At 54.2% G+C, this 21074-nt stretch overlaps 7 protein-coding genes and 1 pseudogene across 8 annotated transcripts; 4 read left to right on the forward strand and 4 right to left on the reverse strand.

Moving 5' to 3' along the window:
- Nucleotides 1-678: 678 nt before the first annotated feature.
- Nucleotides 679-2418, forward strand: LY79DRAFT_533197 (uncharacterized protein). Its single transcript, XM_060556349.1, has one exon. The coding sequence runs from the start codon at nt 1106-1108 to the stop codon at nt 2084-2086; it is 981 nt and encodes a 326-aa protein (XP_060420799.1). The 5' UTR covers nt 679-1105; the 3' UTR covers nt 2087-2418.
- LY79DRAFT_533198 (26S proteasome subunit P45 family protein) lies at nt 2419-4445 on the reverse strand. The gene is made up of 4 exons (XM_060556350.1): nt 4208-4445; nt 4063-4154; nt 3889-4003; nt 2419-3835 (listed from the first exon to the last, which is right to left on the reverse strand). Exons 1-4 carry the CDS (start codon nt 4208-4210, stop codon nt 2726-2728), a joined length of 1320 nt encoding a protein of 439 aa, XP_060420800.1. The 5' UTR covers nt 4211-4445; the 3' UTR covers nt 2419-2725.
- Nucleotides 4446-4699: 254 nt separating this feature from the next.
- On the forward strand, nt 4700-6480 carry LY79DRAFT_503888 (T-complex protein 1; the record flags this gene model as incomplete). Its single annotated transcript, XM_060553451.1, has 4 exons — nt 4700-4756; nt 4825-4876; nt 4933-5588; nt 5638-6480. 4 exons carry the CDS (start codon nt 4700-4702, stop codon nt 6478-6480), a joined length of 1608 nt encoding a protein of 535 aa, XP_060420801.1.
- A 1291-nt stretch (nt 6481-7771) lies between these two features.
- On the reverse strand, nt 7772-7841 carry LY79DRAFT_t11 (annotated as a pseudogene). The gene has a single exon. The product of its transcript is annotated as a tRNA-OTHER (tRNA).
- A 582-nt stretch (nt 7842-8423) lies between these two features.
- On the reverse strand, nt 8424-10101 carry LY79DRAFT_664613 (uncharacterized protein; the record flags this gene model as incomplete). Its single annotated transcript, XM_060562920.1, has 4 exons — nt 8424-9325; nt 9377-9569; nt 9619-10031; nt 10089-10101. 4 exons carry the CDS (start codon nt 10099-10101, stop codon nt 8424-8426), a joined length of 1521 nt encoding a protein of 506 aa, XP_060420802.1.
- Nucleotides 10102-14313: 4212 nt separating this feature from the next.
- LY79DRAFT_533211 (initiation factor eIF2 gamma) lies at nt 14314-16363 on the forward strand. Its single transcript, XM_060556351.1, has 3 exons — nt 14314-14960; nt 15024-16010; nt 16061-16363. The coding sequence occupies exons 1-3, from the start codon at nt 14440-14442 to the stop codon at nt 16116-16118; spliced, it is 1566 nt and encodes a 521-aa protein (XP_060420803.1). The 5' UTR covers nt 14314-14439; the 3' UTR covers nt 16119-16363.
- LY79DRAFT_14068 (uncharacterized protein) lies at nt 16019-18310 on the reverse strand. The gene is made up of 4 exons (XM_060550951.1): nt 17919-18310; nt 17476-17856; nt 17115-17413; nt 16019-17057 (listed from the first exon to the last, which is right to left on the reverse strand). The coding sequence occupies exons 1-4, from the start codon at nt 17986-17988 to the stop codon at nt 16362-16364; spliced, it is 1446 nt and encodes a 481-aa protein (XP_060420804.1). The 5' UTR covers nt 17989-18310; the 3' UTR covers nt 16019-16361.
- A 422-nt stretch (nt 18311-18732) lies between these two features.
- On the forward strand, nt 18733-21051 carry LY79DRAFT_585807 (Nsp1-like C-terminal region-domain-containing protein; the record flags this gene model as incomplete). The annotated part of the gene is made up of 2 exons (XM_060560543.1): nt 18733-20805; nt 20863-21051. 2 exons carry the CDS (start codon nt 18733-18735, stop codon nt 21049-21051), a joined length of 2262 nt encoding a protein of 753 aa, XP_060420805.1.
- Nucleotides 21052-21074: the final 23 nt, after the last annotated feature.

Here is a 21074-nt window from a genome sequence, read left to right on the forward strand (position 1 = left end):
CCAAGAGAACTGACAGACTCTCTAGGCTTTGGCACGGCGAGGCATGACCGATTCGGGAATGGCCACCTACCGATGCATCGCTTGGCCCGAGATCAGGCACAAAGAGCATGACATTGATGCAGCCAAACGAGACGGCAAGCAAGAGCGTCTCCTGCAACAAGGTCTCCGAGCGGGTCCATGGCCAAAATGAAATCTAGTTGAGATAAAAATGCGACATAGGTGGCTCTCGTTTTGAGTACACTTGTTTCATCAGACCCTCCGCATTCAGCCGGGCTCGTCTCTCACATCTCGTCATGATATAAATGGTGTCGATATATGTGCAATATTAACCGGCCTGACTTGTCATTTGCCGTGAACCAACCTGTAAGTCCCTGGGCCATAGTACAGTGAGGGGAGGTGGCCAATGGTCCTGCTTCAGGGGGGTTAATTGGTGAGAGAGTCACATTATGTGGGTCGCCGCAAAGGTAGCTTAGCAACCCGGAAGGAAAGAAAGCTGCGGATTTTTCCAGCGGCCGGTGTGCTTCCCGGCCAGCTGGATTCAGCGCTGAGTCCGCTGACGCGGGCGTGCTGACAGAAAGTGATAGAGCCTACCGGTCGTGCCCACCGCTTCCCTCAGTGGGCAAATCACCTGGCACAAAAGCTCCGCGCCGTGCCTGGTCACATCATAAGCACGCTGCGAGGCCTATCCACCTGTGAATGGGACTGGCCTATGTCTGCCTGTAGCTAGCAAGCAACACCACCACCACCACCACCACCACCACCACCACCACCACCACTCCAAGCAGAGCTGCGGAGTCAAGAAGAGTGAGCGAAAGAGAGACCTTCCACTCATTGTCATACCCTACTTGCCGTTTGACAGGTTCCTACTCTTTCCTCTTAGGGAAAATCCTAAACAGTTACTCTTGTCGATTTCAAGTTCTCTTATCGACCAGAGACCGTGAGGATTCTTATCAACGAAACCCAGCCGATCACGCATCGAAACCATTACCTTTGCTTTTCACCTTCCTCCTGCTACAAGTCTTCCCTCGCTTTTTCTCCCAACGACTCCAACGACTCCGTCCCTGGCATCCACTCGCTATTGCCAGCCAGCACCCAACCGATCCAGATGCCATCCGTTGCCGAGGAGCATCCCCGGCTGATGGCGCCCGGCAGGAAACGCAGACGGGATGTCAACGACTCCAGCAACGACCTGCAGCTACAAGGCTCTCTGTACGAGAAACTCGCCCAATACCACTCGGCCGCGGCCGCCGCGACGAACAACTGGAACGCTGACGGCGTGTTTGGAAGCAGGCCCGTTCAGCAACAGATCCAGCAGCAGCAGCAACAGCAACAACAAAACTTCTTCCCTCGCTTCCCCGGCAGTAGTAATGACCGAATGATATTCCAGTACGGCTTGCCGGCGAACACAAACACTGCCACAGAAGACTCCCACCAGAACCTCGACCCAGTGCCCCGGAAGATGGCTCCCCTCCCTATGCCTAAGCGACAGCGCATGTTCGACGAGGAGGGTGCGGATCTGGATAGCACGGATGGGGACCTTTCGACACAGCCCAGCAGTCCGAGACAACGGCGGAGTAGCAAATCACCGCCGGCGTCCCAACACAACTCCCGAAAAAATCAAGAAGGGACGGATGCAGCGGGCAATAGGTCAAAGACCCCCTCATCCCTAAGTCCCTGCCACATCTGCCACCGCCGGCCCACCAAGAAGTCAGACCTCGACTCCTTCGCCGACTGCCAGGGCTGTGGTCTGCGTTCGTGCTTCGTGTGCATCAGAGAGTGTCAGGGTTGGCGGAAGGACGGGCGACCCAGTAGCAGTGGCGGCACCGACCTGGTTCACGCGGAGCAAGAGCCGAAGCAAGGGGACACTGACCTCTCACGCTCATGTCAGATGGACGACGTCGATGACGACCGGCAACGACAGTCGAGGGATGGCGAAGAGTCGAAGCAGAATGTACAGTCACCGCGAGAGGACGGCTGGACGGGCGGCGGACACAGACAGATGGTCTGCAGCCGCTGCTGCATCGAGAAGGGTGCCGAGGGTGACGTCGTCTGTCTGGGTTGCCTCTCACGCATGGAGTCCATCTAAAGGGACGTGGCATGGAGAAGAAAAGGGGGGGTTCATTTGTTTTATAGCACAGCGTTCGAGGAGGGTTCTTTCTCCCCTTACCCTCTTCTGTTCATGTCTTTTCTTCATTTCAAATAGTCGATCCGCTCTCATGAAGGGCGATAAAGCGCACGACGCTGCTGATGAAGGCATGCATATCATCTGGTAATGGGAAATGTCGGGCATTGCCGAGGCAGCACAAGGGATTCAGCCTCACATCGGAGGAGGGGGGATACCATCAGGCAGTACGGGACCAAAGGAGGGGGTCGCAAATACGGCCCCTCGCACTAGTTAGGCTGGGCAGACTTCGAGGGTCTGGTGCAGATAAATGTAATTCTATGGTCAACAATACCAAATCAGTCAAATCAAACTAAAACCACATGGGCCCATCATTTAAATAGAGTCGATTCGAATCATCGCTGTAGCATTGATTCGCTCAGGCTTGTGTGATTCTTGTTGGCACATGGAAGCATGATCTAATTCCCTCTTTCTCGGGAACGAGGTATCATCATGCCCTTCTAGCCCTTCCCCGATCCGAAGCCTTGCCTATTCTTACAGCCTAAAACAGACATGTCGAACTCCGTTACCCTGCCCTTGCCGTCACTCTTTGGGTTTCCTTCCTTAGTTGTATTGCATGTAGCTGGCCGTTGAGTTGAACTTGAGGTTGGCCTTGATGACCTTGTCGACAGCGCTGAGGAAGTCCTTCTCCGTCGCCACCTTTCTTCGGGCACGAATAGCGAACATACCAGCCTCCGTGCAAACACTGCGAAGCTCAGCACCCGTAGCGTTGGGGCATAGACGCGAGATGAGCTCCCACCGGATGTCGCGCTCGACCGACATGCTCTTGGCGTGGATACGCAGAATGTTGGCACGACCCTCAAGGTCGGGCAGGGAAAACTCGATCTTACGATCGATACGACCCGGTCTCATCAGGGCAGGGTCGAGGGTAGAGGGTCTGTTGGTGGCAAACATGACCTTGATATTGCCGCGGGCGTCGAAACCATCGAGCTGGGTGATGAGCTCAAGCATGGTTCTCTGGACTTCGTTATCTCCGCCGGCACCGTCGTCGAAACGGGCACCACCAATGGCGTCAATTTCGTCGAAGAAGATGATGCATGCCTTCTTCGTCCGCGCCATCTCGAAAAGCTCACGCACCATTCTCGCTCCCTCGCCGACGTACTTCTGAACCAGCTCACTGCCGATGACTCTGATGAAGGTGGCATCCGTTCTGTTGGCGACAGCTCGGGCGCAGAGCGTCTTTCCAGTACCCGGGGGTCCGTAGAGAAGGGCACCCTTCGGAGGATCGATACCGAGGTTGACGAACCGCTCCGGCGAGAGGAGGGGCATCTCGACGACCTCTCGCAGCTTCTCGACCTGCTCCTTTGATCCACCAACATCCCCGTATGTAACATCAGGCTTCTCCTCGACAGTCATCATCGTAACGCTAGCATCGATCTTGGGCGGGAGCGGCAGGAGGATCTGGTACTTGTTCCGGTCGACACCAACTCGCATGCCCTCCTCGATATCTGTAGGGCTCACTCTCTCGCCAAGCTGGACGACGAACTTGGCGATCTGCTTGACGTTGATGACATATTTGCTCTTGGAGTCGTCCTTCTCGTCCGGGATAATCTTCGTACACCGCGCAACCTGGAGGGGTTGTTCTTCTGACATGCGTTGCCGGTCTGCTGCTACGTCCCAAAGGTGAGGAGGGGCAAGTCCCGTGTCGGATTCCTATTTTTTTTTAAGTCAGATCGAGTTCCATCCACCCGGCACAGCACAGCTACCTTGACACCGATCTTCTCATCTACACTTGTTTGCTTCTCCTTGATCTGTTGCTCGAGCTTCTTAATGGCAGCACCGTACGGCGCAGCGCCGTAGGTCTTCAGCACCTGGATATCTCTGAGCGAGTAATGTCAGTCAACAGTCCCGTGCAACCCGAGGCCGATGGGACAACAAACTCGTCGGTCAATGGTGTGATCTTCTTCTCTTCGACCTCGTCATCGGCGTAGGTCTTTTGGTATTTCTCCCAGTTCTGGCCGGTAGCGGAAGGCTAATACTGGAGTTAGCACCCGTCGTCGGTGGTCACGCTTGCAGGGTCAATACCATGATGTAGGATGAGGACTCAACGTCCTACTGCCGAATCTCTGTTTCGATTAAGTTCTTTTTGGGAGAAGTTCGAGTTGAAGGCGGTATCGACGTAGAATCGTGGGGTCTCGAGGAAGTGGTCGCGTTGATTGTTAAAGAGTACAGAAGGTATGCCGCTGTAGGTGGGTTCGAGGTGGTGATGGGAGACGGTTCCGTAATCCAGGTTGCCTTGAGCTCCAAAGCACGGGCCACAAATGCGAGGCTGCTGTGGAGCTAGGCTGGCTGGGGGAACATACAAGCAGAGTACCGGGGCAGGAACAACCTAGCGCCCGCTAAAAAATATCCCACCGCTTGGGGGGGTTGCTACCTGAGAGAAAGTGGGCGATCGCAAAAGAAGGCGACAGCGGGACAGGACGACGAAGATACCGATACCTTTGCATCCACTGGTCAGCTTGCTCTTCCGCCCTCGAATACCTCAAAACAAGCACAAAACTAGTCAGAACCGTCAATATGGCCACAGCTGCACCACCCCCGGCCTCGGGAGGCTCTGGAAATGCTACCTTCAAGGTACGACCTGGACTTGCACTGCACCACCCATGACGAAGCTTCAGGAGCTTGTGCTAACAGCCGCATAGGATAAGGAGAAGCCCGTCGCCGTTCGCTCTTCCAACATTGTTGCTGCCAGAGGTGAGCAACACGGCCTACTTTCAAGCTTCACGGACCGGAAGCTAACCTCCCTACAGCCGTCGCCGATGCCATCCGAACCTCCTTGGGCCCCCGCGGCATGGACAAGATGATTCGTAGCGGAAAGGGCGAGACTATCATTACCAACGACGGCAACACAATGCTCAAGAGCATGTCCGTTATGCACCCGACAGCGAAGATGTTGGTCAATCTTTCGGCGGCACAGGATGTGGAGGCAGGAGATGGCACAACATCCGTGGTCGTCATCTGCGGTAGCTTGTTGGGTGCTGCTGACAGACTCTTGTCAAAAGGAATCCACCCCTCTGTTATCTCAGAGTCTTTCCAGAGGGCTGCTGCCGCAGCCGTCGAGGTTCTCCACGGCATGTCACAGCCCATTTCTCTCACCGACACAGCATCCCTGCTTCAGGCGGCCAACACATCCCTCTCGTCGAAGATCGTGTCGCAATACTCTAACATCCTCGGCCCTATGGCTGTCAACTCCGTTGTCAAGACCATCGACCTGAAGACGGCAGACAATGTTGACCTGAAGAACATCAGAATCGTCAAGAAGGTTGGCGGGACCATTGAGGACAGTGAGCTGTCAGATGGTTTGATCCTGACACAGCCCGTCCTCAAGGGTGCGGGTGGCCCTGCGAGAATCGAGAAGGCGAGAATCGGCTTGATCCAGTTCCAACTCAGCCCTCCCAAGCCCGATGTACGTTTTCCCTTTTAATACCCCTATTCGCAGCTGCTGACCAATCAAGATGGAAAACACCATCCAGGTCAACGACTACAGGCAGATGGACAAGATCGTGAAGGAGGAGCGTCTTTACCTCCTTAACATGGTCAAGAAGATCAAGAAGGCCAAGTGCAATGTTCTTTTCATTCAGAAGTCCATCCTTCGCGATGCTGTCAACGACTTGTCTTTGCACTTCCTTGCCAAGCTTGGCATTCTCGCTGTCAAGGATATCGAGCGTGACGAGATCGAATTCATCTGCAAGTCGACTGGCTGCAAGCCGATTGCAGACATCGATTCCTTCACGGAGGACAAGCTCGGCTCGGCCGACCTCGTTGAGGAGGTCCAGTCCAACGGAGCTCGCATGGTGAAGGTTACGGGCGCTAAGGCGACCGGCAAGACCGTGTCTGTCGTCGTTCGTGGTGCCAACTCCCTCATTCTCGATGAGGCTGAGCGCAGTCTTCACGATGCCCACTGCGTCGTACGCTGCCTGGTGAAGAAGAAGGCCCTGATTGCCGGTGGCGGTGCTGCCGAGATTGAGATTGCGTCCCAGCTCTCCAAGCAAGCTCGTGAACTCACGGGCACTGAGGCCATCTGCTGGAAGGCTTTCGCGGATGCCATGGAAGTCATTCCCACCACCTTGGCTGAGAACGCCGGTCTCAACAGCATCAAGGTCGTGACCGAGCTTCGTCACAGACACGAGCTTGGGGAGAAGAACGCGGGTGTCAGTATCAAGTCCGGCGGCGTCAACACAAACATCTCCAAGGAGAACGTTCTTCAGCCTCTGCTGGTGAGCACCAGCGCTATTGAGTTGGCCGCTGAGACGGTGAAGATGATCCTCAGAATAGACGACATCGCCCTCACGAGATAAAGGGGACGACACGAGTCACGAAATGAAAAACAAAAGTAAAAGGGGAAATCCAGGCTTGATGATCATGTACATTACGGCTACCTTGGCTTAATTGCGGTGTAGACGTGGGCCTGGAATTGAGGCGTCAAAACTATTAGAAGCTGAGAGAGCAATTGATCATAACAAGATACCTTGATGACACCTCAATACTGGTTACAATCCGTCCTTTGTATTCTGTGGCGTTTGTTTTGTTCCTTGCCATATACGCCCGACAGACAATGGTGCTATTTTATGACATTGGATGGTCTGGATCAGTAATACATACCTCCACTTATATAGGATTGCAATCGCCGGGGCCAATCTACATTGTTAATTGTGTCAAATCCGTCGCACCAAAGCAACCGCAATCACATCAAATCTTAGTTGCCGTGGAATGATGAGGTCTACGAAGGAAACAGAGGAAAAAGGTTGACGCTCCACCAAGACGTCAATGTACCTTTTCGCGGTAACACCCCTGTGTACCGTCTCGATCCTTGATTTTCTCATGTGCGTTGCCAAGACTTCCCGGAGAGTTTGTGTTGGTGTTTTCCTCATGCCGGTTGCACATGATGATTCCTGATGTGAACCTAAGTCATGTATGCGGCAGCAAACCAGTTTCGGGATCTGTAAATAATTAAAATGCCAAACCACGTGAAGCATTCCAGAGATGCCTGCCCGTGAAGATGTCAAGGGAGCTACTGCTATCACCTCCTATCCCTATCTTAGCAAAGCGCTCGGATATGACACTGGCTTCAAAGACTAACTACCTGACTCAATGCTGTATGCATTTGGAAAGCTCCTGTGTTTGGTCTTCTTGATAGGCATAGGCTGAATGGCGCCTGTAGTCTAAGCATATGGAAGCGTATTGCAGCAACTCAGTACACATAGTGCTGATTGGCTACACAATGGTTTCGATATTATGAAAATCGGCAAACGCTAACATATGATTCAAGCAACTATACCATATACAGCAGACATAAACAGATTCCAAAGCATACGGTCCATAGATCAGAGATCAAACCACACTACCGGGCCACGCAACAAAAGTATCATAACTACGAACCCTTGCTGGGGTCTAAAGGGGATACAAGCAAGGTATGCAGACAAAAGGGGCTGGGCTGTTAAACGCCGACTACATACGTTACTTGTCCAAGACTAGGAAAAGAAATCAAAAGAAAAAAAAAGGATAATTTGTCAATCGTGGACGGGAATTGAGCCCGACGTGGCTGGTTACTGTTAGTCGGGGCGTTCGTGATGCGTCACGGGCCGGGAATGCACTTACGGGTCGAACCCACAACCTTGAGATTAAGAGTCTCACGCTCTACCGATTGAGCTAGCCGGGCAGGCTATTGAGGTTGGTGGATGGGTTTCACGATGGGCCGGAATATGGCGGAGGGTGACGGGGTGGTGGATTGTTGTGCGGGCAGAATCCGAGGGCACGGAAACCCGCAAAACGGGGTGGGCCGGGCCTATCGCTCCTCGTTCCGGGGTTGATCACGGACTTGGGCAACTCATGGCACGGCTGAGCCGATACGAGTCGGGTCCTGTTGGGCGGTCGATGGAGACGCTCGATTAAAAATAGAGGAATCAGGTTCCGAATTATACAAGGTTTGGTAAATTACTGCTATGAACTACCAACATGTCCAAGCCACATCCAACTGACTTGCATAGAAGATTGAGGCCGAAGTCTTTCCTGTCTTGAGTTCCTTTCCCAACGCCAGAATGGTATATATATCGATGTCATCGATTCGATCAAGAGATCAAGAAGGGGTGTAAAAAAGCCAGCTCGGCTGAATACAAAGAAAATAAAAAGGGGGGGTAAAAATCCGGGGTGGGGTTTCTTTTCGAGGACACACATCGCATACGTTTCAACATTTTAGCCACTCGCCACTTTCGTAGTCATCATCGCAGTCATCTCCCGCTTTCTATCTCGCCTGGCCAAAGGAGTACTGGTGCGGTGGCGGGCTCTTCACTGGCGCATCGGCGTAGGCCCCGGGAATCGGCACGGCATCGTAGACAGGCTCGTTAGCAGCCATCGGCGCATGCTGCTGGGCCTGCCCTTGCGGCGATTGTTCCTGCTGCGATGTCTGGGTTTGTTGCTGGAAGGGGAATGACGGAGCAGGGCCTTCTGGAGAAGTGGGTGTGAAGGAGCCCTGTCCGGGCTTGGTCGCCGAGCGAGCCTTGGACGGAGGGGCTTGGAGCTGGAAAGCGGGCTTGGACTTGCTGAAGCTGGACTCGGGCTCGACGAAGCGGGTTCCCGGGGTAAACGGGGAGGCCTCCTCAATGCGGGACAGGTTCTCAAAGGTCTTGTCGGGGTGGCGGGGAGACAGGGCATACTGGGAGTACAGGCCGGGAGACTTAAGGCCGGGGGTGTTCGGGGCGGACTGGGTCCGGAGCTGGGCGAGGTAGAGATCAGAACGGGCGCGGTCGCGCATGTCCATAGACTTGTGGAGGCGGCGCTTGGTGTAGTATCGGTAGAAAACGATGCTGTAGAGCAGGACGCAGATGACATCGATGACGATTTCGATAACCATGCAGATGAGGGCCCAGTTCTGGAGTCGGCAGATGAGGGCGTAATCGACCTTCTCGCCGAAGACCTCGGCGCGCTTGTTCTCCTTGCACGACCAACCCCACATGTCCTTGCCGCCGCCATTGCTTCGACTCGCCTGGAAGATGCCGGCGGAGATAGCCCACATGACCATGGAAAGGATGAACCAGCCGATAGAGAAGAGAGTGTAGTAGGTGGCTACTTTCTCGGCACGGGCATGACCGCCGCGGCAGTAAGAGAGCAAGACAACGATACAGACTAAAAGAGAGATGGAAGACACTACGTGCTGTTAGAGCGTGGGCAGGTTATCGAAGTCATGGATATACTCACTAGTAATAACCAGAACCTGGGGCCAGATAGCAGTGCCTTCAGCCCATGCTGGGAGACCGCTTTGAGCAGGGAGGCGCCTGGTCGCGTTGAAAATCTGGAAGGAAGCCGCAAGCATACTGATGATGATCAGACTGCAGCTGAAGCTGACGCCACGAAGGGCGAATTTGGCCATACGAACGCGGGCCTTGATTTTCTGTAGGCGTGTTAGCGACAGAGTGCTTTGTGAGGTCGATGCCACATACTAGGTCGCGTGCTTGTTCCTTGTCAGTCGCCTCCTCGCGCTTCTCCAAGATGTCCTCCTCTCGGAAGGTTGGGCTGAGCGGGTTCTCGATCTTCCTCGCCGGGGTCCCGGGCACCCTCATGGCGCTCTTGAGTGGCGATCTCGGAGTCATCGGCACGGCAACGGATTCGCGGTTGCTGCCGCCGCTGTTGTTGATGTAGCCGAATCCGATGTCCCCAGGCTGAGACTGAGGCATTTCGGATCTGGCGGGGTCGGCGAAGGGCGACCGAGGACCATCGACAGGAGAGTGAACTGATGTTGCTTCTGCGAAGCGAGGAGTGCGGGGGGCCTTCAGTGATGACTCGGAAGATGACGAATCTGTGGATGCTGATCGAGCGGGAGCGAGGTTGAGGGCGGCAGGCCGCCTCTTGTCTTCTACCGATGGTGTTAGTCCATTGTGCTAGTAGATCCTGGCCTTGAACGAAGACATACCTTGCGGAGACATGGTTGTGATGTGTGGTTGTGTGCCCGAATAGGGAGTACGGAAGAGAACGATGAGATGTATGCCTAGTATATAGGAAAGACGCCCTCAACTTTGGGGTCGCTGACGGAAAGACCGGCTTAGAACATGCAACAGAGTTTGGTGATCAAGGCAGGAATGAAGCACGATAGGAATCAGATTGGGAGAGACCAGCTGTCGGAAGGGAGAAAGAGGTCCAACAAATCGGCCACTCGGGGAAGCTGGTAGTTTTGAGTTGGCGCCGCTACTGTGTAGGACTCAAGGCAAAGGCTTCTTCCGCTACATGGGGCAGATCAGCAAGGCGTAAGTGGGACGAAGAGGAACTGGGATTCCTACATGTATGCAGCGTGGGAGGGTAGGATGGCGCGAAGTGAGCAGGGCTATGATAGGTTCCAGGCCGGCGATTCGGTCGCGATGAAAATAGACGCTCACAAGAGTGGACGAGGTGGCGCCGGACTTTGGTTGGCTCGATGCTTCAAGATACACGTCTTTCAATGTCGCCTCTCGCTGGCTGGTGTGTTCCTTTTCACACTGCTTTCTTGATTGCACGGCGGCTACTGGAATCACCAGGAGGCCGATCGTCCGTTGCTGAGACAGGAAGCAACTTCACGTTCTGGAGATCAGAGTCGGAAGCCGAAAGAGGAGGCAAAGACACCACACTGCAAGCAACAAACCCGTAGGGCCAAGAGTTGCGCGCATTTCTGGACAAGCGACGAATATAGAATTTTGAAAGCAACCCCAAATGGGTAGGCATCCTCGAGAGGGGGGAGAGGAAGAGGCAGGGTAGCAAGCAGCATGCACACTTGCACATTTCGCAGGCCAGCATACATAGTATTGACCGGTCAGACGCCTAGCTGAGGAAGGGAATACTCTTTGGACCGGAGTCTCTGGGCCGACCTCTCCTCACCCCGACAAAGCTTACTGGAGCTTGGCGGCACTTGTCGTTGCATCCGCATGGCTCGACGATGCACGTAAGGCCGATGATTGGACATGGTTCATCAAATTGAGAGGAGGCAGGTCGAGCAGCAACGGGAGGGCAATGATGGTGGTTGGACGGAAGATGGAAAGAGGAGAGGTTTGCGGAACCCACCCTTGCTCCTGGTTGAACCACCGGCCGGCGCCAACGACATGTCGAACCCTTGTTGCCGCCCGCTTCCCTGTCATGCATCTGCAGACGTGATAGGCTCCAGTAGTGCAGGCGCATCTAATGCCACTTTGGCGCATAGGACTGGGACCAATCAGAAATCAAAAGAGCGTGATGGACTGCTAGCCACATGCAGACCGGGCGGTAAGCAGAAGCTGGATGAATGGGGGAATTGGGCAACGCAATGGTGTACCGGCTGGTATGTGTGTGTGTGCGCGCGCGCGTGCGTGTGTGTGTGTGTCGTCTCTTGACTCCTACATCGAGTCACCTTCCTCGAGTCGACCGGGTCTTTCTATTCTTGTTTCCCCCAAGCCTAGCCTGGTCTAACCTGTAAGGATGGATACCTTCAGTTGTACGGATAGGTAGTAGGCGTATCATTTCATTATGGGTCTCTGAGCATTCATAGTTATTGCTCCCCTCCCCGGACCCCATGATATACGTACCATGGACGGCATGTCATCTGTAGAGCGATGAAGTGTGCGGATGTGGCAACGACACTCGCCTCCGCACTGTTACCGGCCCCAAAATCTGACGTTAGCCATGGTTGAGTTGTGGCCGAGGACTGCATTTTGCAATCTTTTTATCCGTCAGCCTGACTGAGGTACTTGGAGGGCAAGGTCTGGCCCGTGTCCCACCGTTAATTAGGTTCTAGCCAACGTCAAGCTGGTTGAAGAGACCAAAAAATGTCGTCAGTTCTTTCTATTTAGCCCTCTTTCCCTACTACTATACTCCGTAGGTACCCAGGCAAGCACTTTTAGTCTAGCGCACTTGTCAGCCTCTTTTTTAATCGTACAACGGAGAGCTAATTATAGAACTGACGTTCTCCCTAACTGAAGCTTCTCCTTGTTTTTTTTTTTTTTTGCTACAGGCCAACCGGTTATGTTATCCGGGCCCGGATACCCGTCGGCCGGAGCCACCATCCCTCCTCCAGTCAACAACAGAGCTGCCGCCAGCAGCCGACTTTCCCTTTTCCCACTTCGCTATCGCCAACTTCAACTACGCCGCCAGAGATGCCGTCAGTCGAGGCCCTCAAGAAGTACCAGAAACGTCGCCGCCGCCACAAACTCAACCAGCTCATCTAGCACGCCATGCCATCGCTACGCTACCTATGTGTTTTCGCGAACGCCTTTGATCTCCTTTGAAATCCCAATATATTAGTTTCCGTCCAACTCTCTCCTCCTAGTTTTTCCGAGAGGCCGAGGACGGCCATAGAGAAACCCGCCAGCTATAGGCCCAACCTCTAGTCCTGTAACTGTTACCCTCCACCGCCACCCTGCGAAGCTACCTAGCATTGTTGCAAATAACCCTTAGACGAAGCGCCTAAAAGACAGGATGAAGAAGAAACATAATAGGCAAACAATACTATCTCTTATTTTGCGGAGGTTAGTCCCTAGGATGATAATGATGGCAGATCAACAATTAGTGACCATCACTACGAGGCTGATAATAATAACGGTCCACCTGATGAATCGCATGTCCAGCCATATACCCAGCCAGTGACCTAGTCCGACTATCATCAACAACAAAAACCTAGCCAGCCGCCATAGAAGCCGCGCGGCCAGCCAAATATTTATACATATGTCAGAAACAGGATACTTTTTGGAAAAGACGCTGAAAATTTCGAGGGCGCTGTCTCACGGTCAAGCTGCTCGCCTACGAGTTTTAGCTGGAGATTTGGATGATATGGAGACTCTCATCAACGTCCCTTTCCCAGAGAACTTTCGGGAGAACCCGTCCACGTCATCGTATACGGCATCGGAGGTTTGAGCCACCGCCCATTAAACCGCAGCCAAGTCATCCACCGCCGCAAGTCCACAACCCATAGAGGCATTCCTTCGGACCACCCGGTTATAACCCATACCCATACCCAGCCCAATGCCTTCTTTCAGCCAAACTAGCACCCATCGCAACAGCCTCGTTTTGGCCAGCCAGACCAACCGCTGCTGTCAAGTTCCCCATTAACCAAACCATTCCCGCTGAGCTGTCCACTAGCCTATCGCGGGGTCTATGATCTATATAGGTAGCCCACCGGCCCGACTGGGTACAACTCGTCCTTCGCACCCTTCAGCCAGCCAATTTGCCCGCCAGCTAGCCAGACCGACTACCCAGTCTGGCCGCCGCATAACCAGCACGGATACCACAAGTATAAACCCGAAGGAAATGAATACGAGCACGAATATGAGGGCTATGGTCCTGAGGAAGAAGAAGGCCCAGAGGAGCACTACGAGTATCACGAAGGATACGACGAAGGGACTTTGACGATGGATATGGTGGACACGACGAAGGTGGTTATTATGATGAGGGACATGATGACGATGGGTACGATGAGAGGACGACGGCGGTGGTGACAGCCTAGTTGACAGCCTGTGATGGCGAACAGCTGGATAGCTTGGTTGCGAAGTGTCTTGGTGGAGTGCTCAAGGATACCTACTGTAGTTATGTGTAAGGGGGGTCTTTCAATACCCAAAGTGCAACAACACAACCTTGTTTTCAATTCCAACCAATCAAAAAGTCACCTGTCCATTGACTGTTGTAGTCGTGTAACGGAGTGTTGTTCACAGGTGAATTGGCCGGCCGGCTGCTGAAGTGAAAGTTGTCGTTGACAAAAGCTCTAAAAACACGACACGAAGCCCAAGGCCCCCGATATTTAATATATCTGCTTTCAATCGCCGTATAGAACTAGGGCCTCTCTCGCTGGTAATTTGTTTTTTTGTTGTTCTCAAAAAGACCAACAGATCGTGGGTTGATCACTTATATGCGAGTCGAGACAAGCGTAAAAATGCCAAATATCTCGAGATGTTATTGCTTTCAATATTATCCCAAGCCTTTTCGGTTTATGACTCCATGTGTGCGGTTGGGCATTTCATGCGGGGTAGCTCAAGACAGTTTGAGGAAGTTTTGAGAGCCTGCCGCAGCGATGATAACTCTTGGGCATTCACTTAGGTTTATCTGACGAAGGTCCGGCGGGGCACACTGCCTTATCAATCCAGAAGAGGCTAGCGTCATAATCAGTGTCGACTCAGAGTAGAAATCTATCCACCCGCGGGGCAAAATGGATTTCAACTTCCAACCACCACCACCACTACCACCACCACCAAATATTCCCAATTTTATTGCTTGCCCCAGACATTTTCTTGTCTCATTAAACAAACTATCTATCTCATCAGCCTGTCGAGACAATGTCTGCTGACAGCGTTTCCAATCACGAAGACATGGACCCCGTGTCTAACTCTGGCGAGTTTGCGGAGGAAGAGTTGACCAGCGAGCCCCTGGCTTCGAACACCAAGGAGGTGCACTTCAGCGACACTGCGAAGGACACTGCTAAGGTCGCAGTTGAGCGTCCTATCCTTCCCGAGCAAACTGATCCCCAATATATCGACTTCGAGAAACACGACGCTCTGAACCCCGAGGTTATCGCTCGCCAAGCAACAATCAATATTGGCACTATCGGCCACGTCGCTCACGGAAAGTCTACCGTCGTCAAGGCCATTTCCGGTGTCCAGACCGTCCGCTTCAAGAACGAGCTGATCCGTAATATCACCATCAAGCTTGGTTACGCCAACGCCAAGATCTACAAGTGCGACAGCCCCGAGTGCCCTCGGCCGGGATGCTACAAGAGTTACAAGAGCGAGAAGGAGGTTGACCCCCCCTGCGAGCGCGACGGCTGCAGCGGCACCTACAGATTAATTCGTCACGTCTCGTGAGTAGTTTCGAGACCTTACCCTAGAACCGTGGATGCAGGGTGGCTAATATCCATAAACAGCTTCGTCGACTGCCCCGGTCACGACATTCTCATGAGCACCATGTTGTCCGGTGCTGCTGTCATGGACGCAGCCCTTCTTCTTATTGCCGGCAACGAATCTTGCCCCCAGCCTCAAACTTCTGAGCATTTGGCAGCAATTGAGATCATGAAGCTCGACAATCTTATCATTTTGCAGAACAAGGTCGATCTCATGCGCCAAGACGCTGCAGGGAAACACAAGGACACCATCACCAAGTTCGTCAGAGGCACCGTTGCAGCAAACTCTCCCATTATCCCTGTCTCTGCTCAGCTGAAGATCAACATCGATGCTGTCCTTGACAGCATCGTCAACACCATTCCTGTCCCTACTCGTAACCTCACCAAGGACCCACTTATGATCGTAATTCGGTCTTTCGACGTTAACAAGCCGGGTGCCGAGATCGAAGACATCAAGGGCGGTGTTGCTGGTGGTTCCATTCTGCACGGTGTTCTGAAGCTCGGCGACGAGATCGAGATCCGTCCCGGTATCGTCGAGAGAGACGACAAAGGTAACCTCAAGTGCACGCCCATCTTCAGCAAAATCGTCTCCCTCAACTCCGAGGGAAACGAGCTCAAGTACGCCGTCCCTGGTGGACTTATTGGTGTCGGTACCAAAATCGACCCTACTCTCTGCAGAGCCGACCGTCTTGTCGGTCACGTCCTGGGTCTCAAGGGCCGCCTGCCCGATATCTACAAGGAGATCGAGGTCAACTTCTTCCTTCTGCATCGTCTCCTGGGTGTCAAAACCGCCGACGGCAAGCAGGCCAAAGTCGCCAAGCTCACCAAGAACGAAGTTCTCATGGTCAACATCGGTTCTACGTCCAGTGGTGCCAGTGTCTTTGCCATCAAGAACGATGCCGCCAAACTCAGACTCAATACTCCCGCTTGCACGAACATTGGCGAGAAAATTGCTCTGTCCCGGCGTATCGAGAAGCATTGGCGTCTGATCGGTTGGGCCACCATCGTTGCGTAAGTTTTCCTTGACCGTATAATAGATTTCGATAGCTGACTCGTTGTAGTGGTGTCACCATTGAGCCAAGTGTTCGCATCGAGCCCAGCTCATCCAAAACCATTTAATCAAGCAAAAGCAAGTCCCGAAAAGTACATTCTTCAACATCACAGGAGTTTAAAAGAGTCGGTCTGGTACAGCCAAATGGGGAGTCGGGGGAAGTTGGCAGTTTTCTAGAACCAGACGGGGTAATGAATGCAAATGACACGAGGTCACATGGGTCACCAGGGATGAAAATACAAGTATCGCTAGACAGGGGTGCATGCTGGTAGATAGGCCCTGGACGATGAATGAGCTCTATTTCTATTACATTATTTCCTGACCTTGCGCGCGTGTTTGACCAGATTCTCTATAACGCCTTCGAATGCTTCCCTGTCGCCTATCTTTTCGTCCGTCTTCTTGGTCCAATATTCTAGGACCTCCCTGGCCGTGCCCTCCATTGCCTTGAGCTTCTCGACATGGGCCTTGAGCTCCTCGTCCGTCATGCCATTCAGTGCCTCGTCTGTGGTGGCACATAACTGCTTGGCCGATACGAGATCTAGGTCCGGTACTGCCGGCGGGCCCTTTCTTTTGGATGCCGACGGCTTCCCCTTCGAATCGACTGACGTCGACGAGGCGTTAGCGTCGGACTGTCGAATCCTTGCCACGGAGCGGATATCCGAGGATGTCCGCGGTGATCCGGCCGTTGCGACTTGGAGTGATGGCAGCACAAGCTTCTTCTGCTTGGAGGCCGGGAGGATTTCATCCAGATCCACCGGCACGCCCAGGGAGACCAGGAACAAGCGACGGATACGGGAGCGGATCCAATCTGGCGGTGCCAGCGGCGGGGGCGCTACAAGTTGTGACCACAGAGACGCGCTACGCGGTGTGAGGAAGATGGGATTTTCTTTGGTTATTGGTGGGGGAGAGGACACATCCAAGTCTTCTGGCGGGAAGAGGGTGTTGAGGTACGGGTCAACAGCTTGCAAGACGTCCTCGCTGTCTAGACCATCGAAATCAGGTATGTCCTGGATGGTAAATCCGTCAGTTTCTCTGCATGTTGCGTTGCAAAACGAGATACTCACGAATGGTAATGGAGGTACTTGTGACAAGCTCGGCGGCGGGGCTGGTGCAGGTGCCTCGAATTCTGGTTCTTGGAAGCCGTCGTCAAAGTCGTCAAAGTCACCATCGGCCTCGGCACCCTCCTCGAAATCGTCAAAATCGTCCCCAAAATCATCGTCGCCGCCCTCGTCATTTTCTTCCGCATCGGGTGGTGGTGCGAGGCTTGCACTAGATGGGGCCGAAGACAAAGCAGTCCTGGAGGATTTCCGCTTCAAGTGAGGCGAACCCGGAGTTGAGAGCGCAGGTGATACAGGAGACGGATCTACGAATGACGCCAGGTCAACGACGAATGCTCTTTGAATTTCAGGGATCTCTACATCGTACCGGAACTGCCACCTTCCTCGGTCTCGCCTTCCGGCTTCACAACCAAGTCGGCTGGGGCGTCTGCCTTGCGCTTCTCCAGGAACTCCTCTGAGTGTGGCCCTGTCGAGCCGGGAGCCTCCTCGACAACAGTCTTGGGGATGACGGGCGACTTTGGTGCACCGCCCTCAGACGACGACGCATCGCTCTTCTTCTCCTGGATAGCAATCTCATCCGGCTCAGCGTCCCCCTCCCTCAGGCGGTAAGCCTCCGTTCCAGGGACCTCGCCGTATGCTGGTTCGTCGTCGACTTTCTCTACACGAGTCTTGGGGATCGGCGACGTTCCGGGGCTGAGAGGAGCAGATTGGGCATCGGAAAAATGATCCTCAGAGTCGGAAGCGTTAGCTGCAAATTGTTAGACAAAGGGCTAAATGTATCATCTAGGGAGAACGACGGGGGTCGTCTACCTAGATCGTGGGCGCCAGGGTCGCTAGTTCCAGACCGTCTGGGCGGCGTAAGAGCCTCGTTGTCAGGCATGATGTTGATACAAGTATAATTGGGACAACGTTTCTTGGTGTTACGGGCAGGTGAAGCAGCACCTAGGTTATCGATGGTGGAGGGAATAGGAGTGGGTGGTGGAGGGGGAACCTGTCGATTAGCGGATACGTAATGGTGTGGGCCGAATAGCAGAAACGATATCCCAGACTCAAATACTTGGGCCACTGCAACTAATTCATTAAGTCAGCTTGAGGCACAGCTGGCGGCACACAAGAAAACCAGAGAAAGGCACTTCAGGCTCTTGGGCAGAGGGCATAATCAGCAGGCTCGTAGAGATGATCAGGAACCTCTGCAGTTCTAGACTCGCCTGCCAAGCATCACGTGGGGTAGGCCCCGGCTAATTCCGCGCTAACACTCGATAAGCAATCAGTCCCTGTCCTGGGTAGGTACAGCGCGCCAGTCGCGTGGAGGTGAGCCTGAAAGGCTGGACATCAAAAAAAATAAAAAAAGCTGCCAGCCATCAACAACAGCTTCAGTCTCCGCCGATAACCAGCAAAGAACGCCTCCGACTCAATAAGCTCGCGCATATCGGCAGCGAAAACTCGACTTCTATTGACAACAAGCAACGTTTTAGAGGTCGATTCGCACCTCAATGCGACGAAGCTGAACTGCACGGTCCACGACTTCTCGGATCAAGCTTCTTCCTGTTGCTGTAGGTAGCTTCCAGGACATCTTCAAGCATCGGCTCGACACATCCCCAACAACCCACGGAACTTCGAAACAATGTCCTTCAGCTTCGGAAACACAAGCTCTACGCCGACGTCGAACAGCGGCTCGACCCCTGCGACTTCTGCCCCGGCGTCTGGAGGTCTTTTCGGCGGTGGCGCTGCCTCCAGCGGCACTCCCAGCTTCTCCTTCGGCAACCTGGGAGGCAATAACACACCCGCTGCTGGATCGAGCAGTGGAGCGTCAACTTCGGGTGGGGGATTATTCGGACAGAACGCTGGTCAGAAACCAGCAGGCGGACTCTTTGGAGCCGCTTCTACGGGCACGCCTCCTTCGACCGCAGGTGGCCTCTTCGGGGCCAAGCCTGCCACCGGCACATCATCGACTCCAGCTGCTTCTGGTGGCCTCTTTGGCCAAAACACAGGCTCGTCTACGCCTAGCACATCTGCCCCCGCATCGGGAGGTCTCTTTGGAGGCGGCGCCGCCTCAAGCAGCACCCCTGCTGCATCTTCTGGAGGGTTGTTTGGAGGAGGAAACGCAGCGGCGAAGCCGGCAGCCAACCTTTTCGGTGGCGGAAACACTGGAAGCTCTACCCCCTCTGGAGGCCTTTTCGGTCAGAACACTGCGTCAGGCTCTTCAACAGCCCCTGCTCCCGCTTCTGGTGGGGGTTTGTTCGGCGGCATGAACAAGCCTGCATCAAGCACGCCTACTACAGCGACTCAGGCAACGCCCGCAAAGCCCTTGTTTTCGCTTGGAGGATCGACAACGCCTGCTGGAGCTCCCCCGGCTGACGCGAGCAAGCCTGCCGCAGGCGGTCTTTTCGGCGGTGCTACAACATCCGGTTCTGCAGCCCCGTCGCCTTTTGGTGCTGCGGCAGCCAAGCCGGCGGAGACTAGCAGCGCGGGCGGCCTCTTCGGTGGTGCTGGACAGTCCAAGCCTGCTTCCACGGCTCAGCCGGCGAGTGGAGGTTCGCTCTTTGGTGGTCAAGCGCAACAGCCTGCGGCCAGCGGTGGTCTCTTCGGAGGCCAGAAGCCGGCTACAACCGCGGCCCCTAGCGCTGGTGGCCTCTTCGGCGGCCAGGCTGCTACTGGTACTGCTTCGATCCAGCCCGCTTCAGGGACTACCGCAGCTTCCACAGCTGGCGCCTCTGCGCTCTTCGGTGGTGCCAAGCCTGCTACGCCTACTACTTCGACACCACCTACATCGTCTGCCGGTGGCCTCTTCGGCGGCAACACATCCTCCACGCCGGCTACAGCAACGACACAAGCTGGCTCTAGTGCAGGTGGACTCTTTGGCAAGCCTGCTGCTACTGCATCTGCAACCCCTGCTGCTACGACGGCTCCTTCTTCACTGTTCGGCGGCCAGTCATCTGCAACTCCTGCCAGCAAACCTGCCAGCGGTGGACTCTTCGGAGGCGCCCCAGCAGCGAGCACCTCTCAGGCGGCATCTACTCCTGCATCGACTGCGCCAGCGACTACTTCTGCTGCAACTGTATCCACGCCAGCTGCCGGTACTACCGCATCTGCTGGCAGTCTCTTTGGCGCCAAACCGTCAACACCCGCTGCTGGAACATCAACCCAGAACGGATCTGCCCCGGCTGCCACATCCGCCACGGCTGGCAACTCAAATACTCTAGCTGCATCCACGACCGGCCCTACTTCTCAGCTCCCTCGCCTGAAGAACAAGTCAATGGACGACATCATCACGCGATGGGCTTCAGACTTGTCCAAGTATCAGAAGGACTTTAAGCACTACGCTAACCAAGTTGCCGACTGGGATTTGGGTCTGGTGGACAACGGTGAGAAGATCCAAAAGCTCTACCTCAACACCTTTGAGGCCGAGAAGGCCAGCCACGAGATTGAGCGTCAACTTCAAGCTGTTGAGAGTCAGCAGGACGAGCTTGAAGATTGGCTCAACCGCTACGAGTCCGACGTGAAGGAGATGTTCTCCCGCCAGATGGGACAGGGCGAGACTCTGACTGGACCTGACCAGGAGCGCGAGCGCACGTACAAGCTCGCCGAGAAGTTGACGCAGAATCTCGACGAGAAGAGCAGAGACCTGTCCAAGATGGTCAAGGAAATCAACGACATCTCCGGCACTCTTAGCAAGGGCAGCAAGCCCGAGGATCCTGTAAGTCATTTCCATCTCCTCAATATATGTTTAGTCGTATTTCTAACGCACTTCCAGTTGAGCCAGATCGTTCGTGTTCTCAACGGCCACTTGTCTCAACTCCAATGGATTGACACCAATGCCGCGTCCCTGCAGGCCAAAGTGTCTGCTGCACAGAAGGCGAACAACAACCTTGGTAGCCAGTACGGAGCACCGGGGACTGATGCGGCAGAGAGCTTTTACCGATCTTACATGGGTCGGCGATAAATGGGGTTTGGACAGCGGAATTG

Source organism: Colletotrichum navitas (genome assembly GCF_030913465.1).
Source record: "Colletotrichum navitas strain CBS 125086 chromosome Unknown LY79scaffold_1, whole genome shotgun sequence".
NCBI classification, from domain to species: Eukaryota; Fungi; Ascomycota; class Sordariomycetes; order Glomerellales; family Glomerellaceae; genus Colletotrichum; species Colletotrichum navitas.

Excerpts from the sequence above, each read along its gene's own strand:
- LY79DRAFT_533211 (XM_060556351.1), top strand. The coding sequence starts at position 14,440 with ATGTCTGCTGACAGCGTTTCCAATCACGAAGACATGGACCCCGTGTCT. Across the intron at positions 14,961-15,023 it reads AGATTAATTCGTCACGTCTC|CTTCGTCGACTGCCCCGGTC; the intron begins GTGAGTAGTTTC and ends ATCCATAAACAG. Across the intron at positions 16,011-16,060 it reads GGTTGGGCCACCATCGTTGC|TGGTGTCACCATTGAGCCAA; the intron begins GTAAGTTTTCCT and ends GACTCGTTGTAG.
- LY79DRAFT_533198 (XM_060556350.1), bottom strand. Across the intron at positions 4,004-4,062 it reads ATCACACCATTGACCGACGA|AGATATCCAGGTGCTGAAGA; the intron begins GTTTGTTGTCCC and ends TTACTCGCTCAG. Across the intron at positions 3,836-3,888 it reads ATGAGAAGATCGGTGTCAAG|GAATCCGACACGGGACTTGC; the intron begins GTAGCTGTGCTG and ends AAAAAAAAATAG.
- LY79DRAFT_14068 (XM_060550951.1), bottom strand. The coding sequence starts at position 17,988 with ATGCCTGACAACGAGGCTCTTACGCCGCCCAGACGGTCTGGAACTAGC. Across the intron at positions 17,857-17,918 it reads CCCTGGCGCCCACGATCTAG|CTAACGCTTCCGACTCTGAG; the intron begins GTAGACGACCCC and ends AACAATTTGCAG. Across the intron at positions 17,414-17,475 it reads CGAGGAAGGTGGCAGTTCCG|ATCCGTCTCCTGTATCACCT; the intron begins GTACGATGTAGA and ends CGTCATTCGTAG.
- LY79DRAFT_533197 (XM_060556349.1), top strand. The coding sequence starts at position 1,106 with ATGCCATCCGTTGCCGAGGAGCATCCCCGGCTGATGGCGCCCGGCAGG.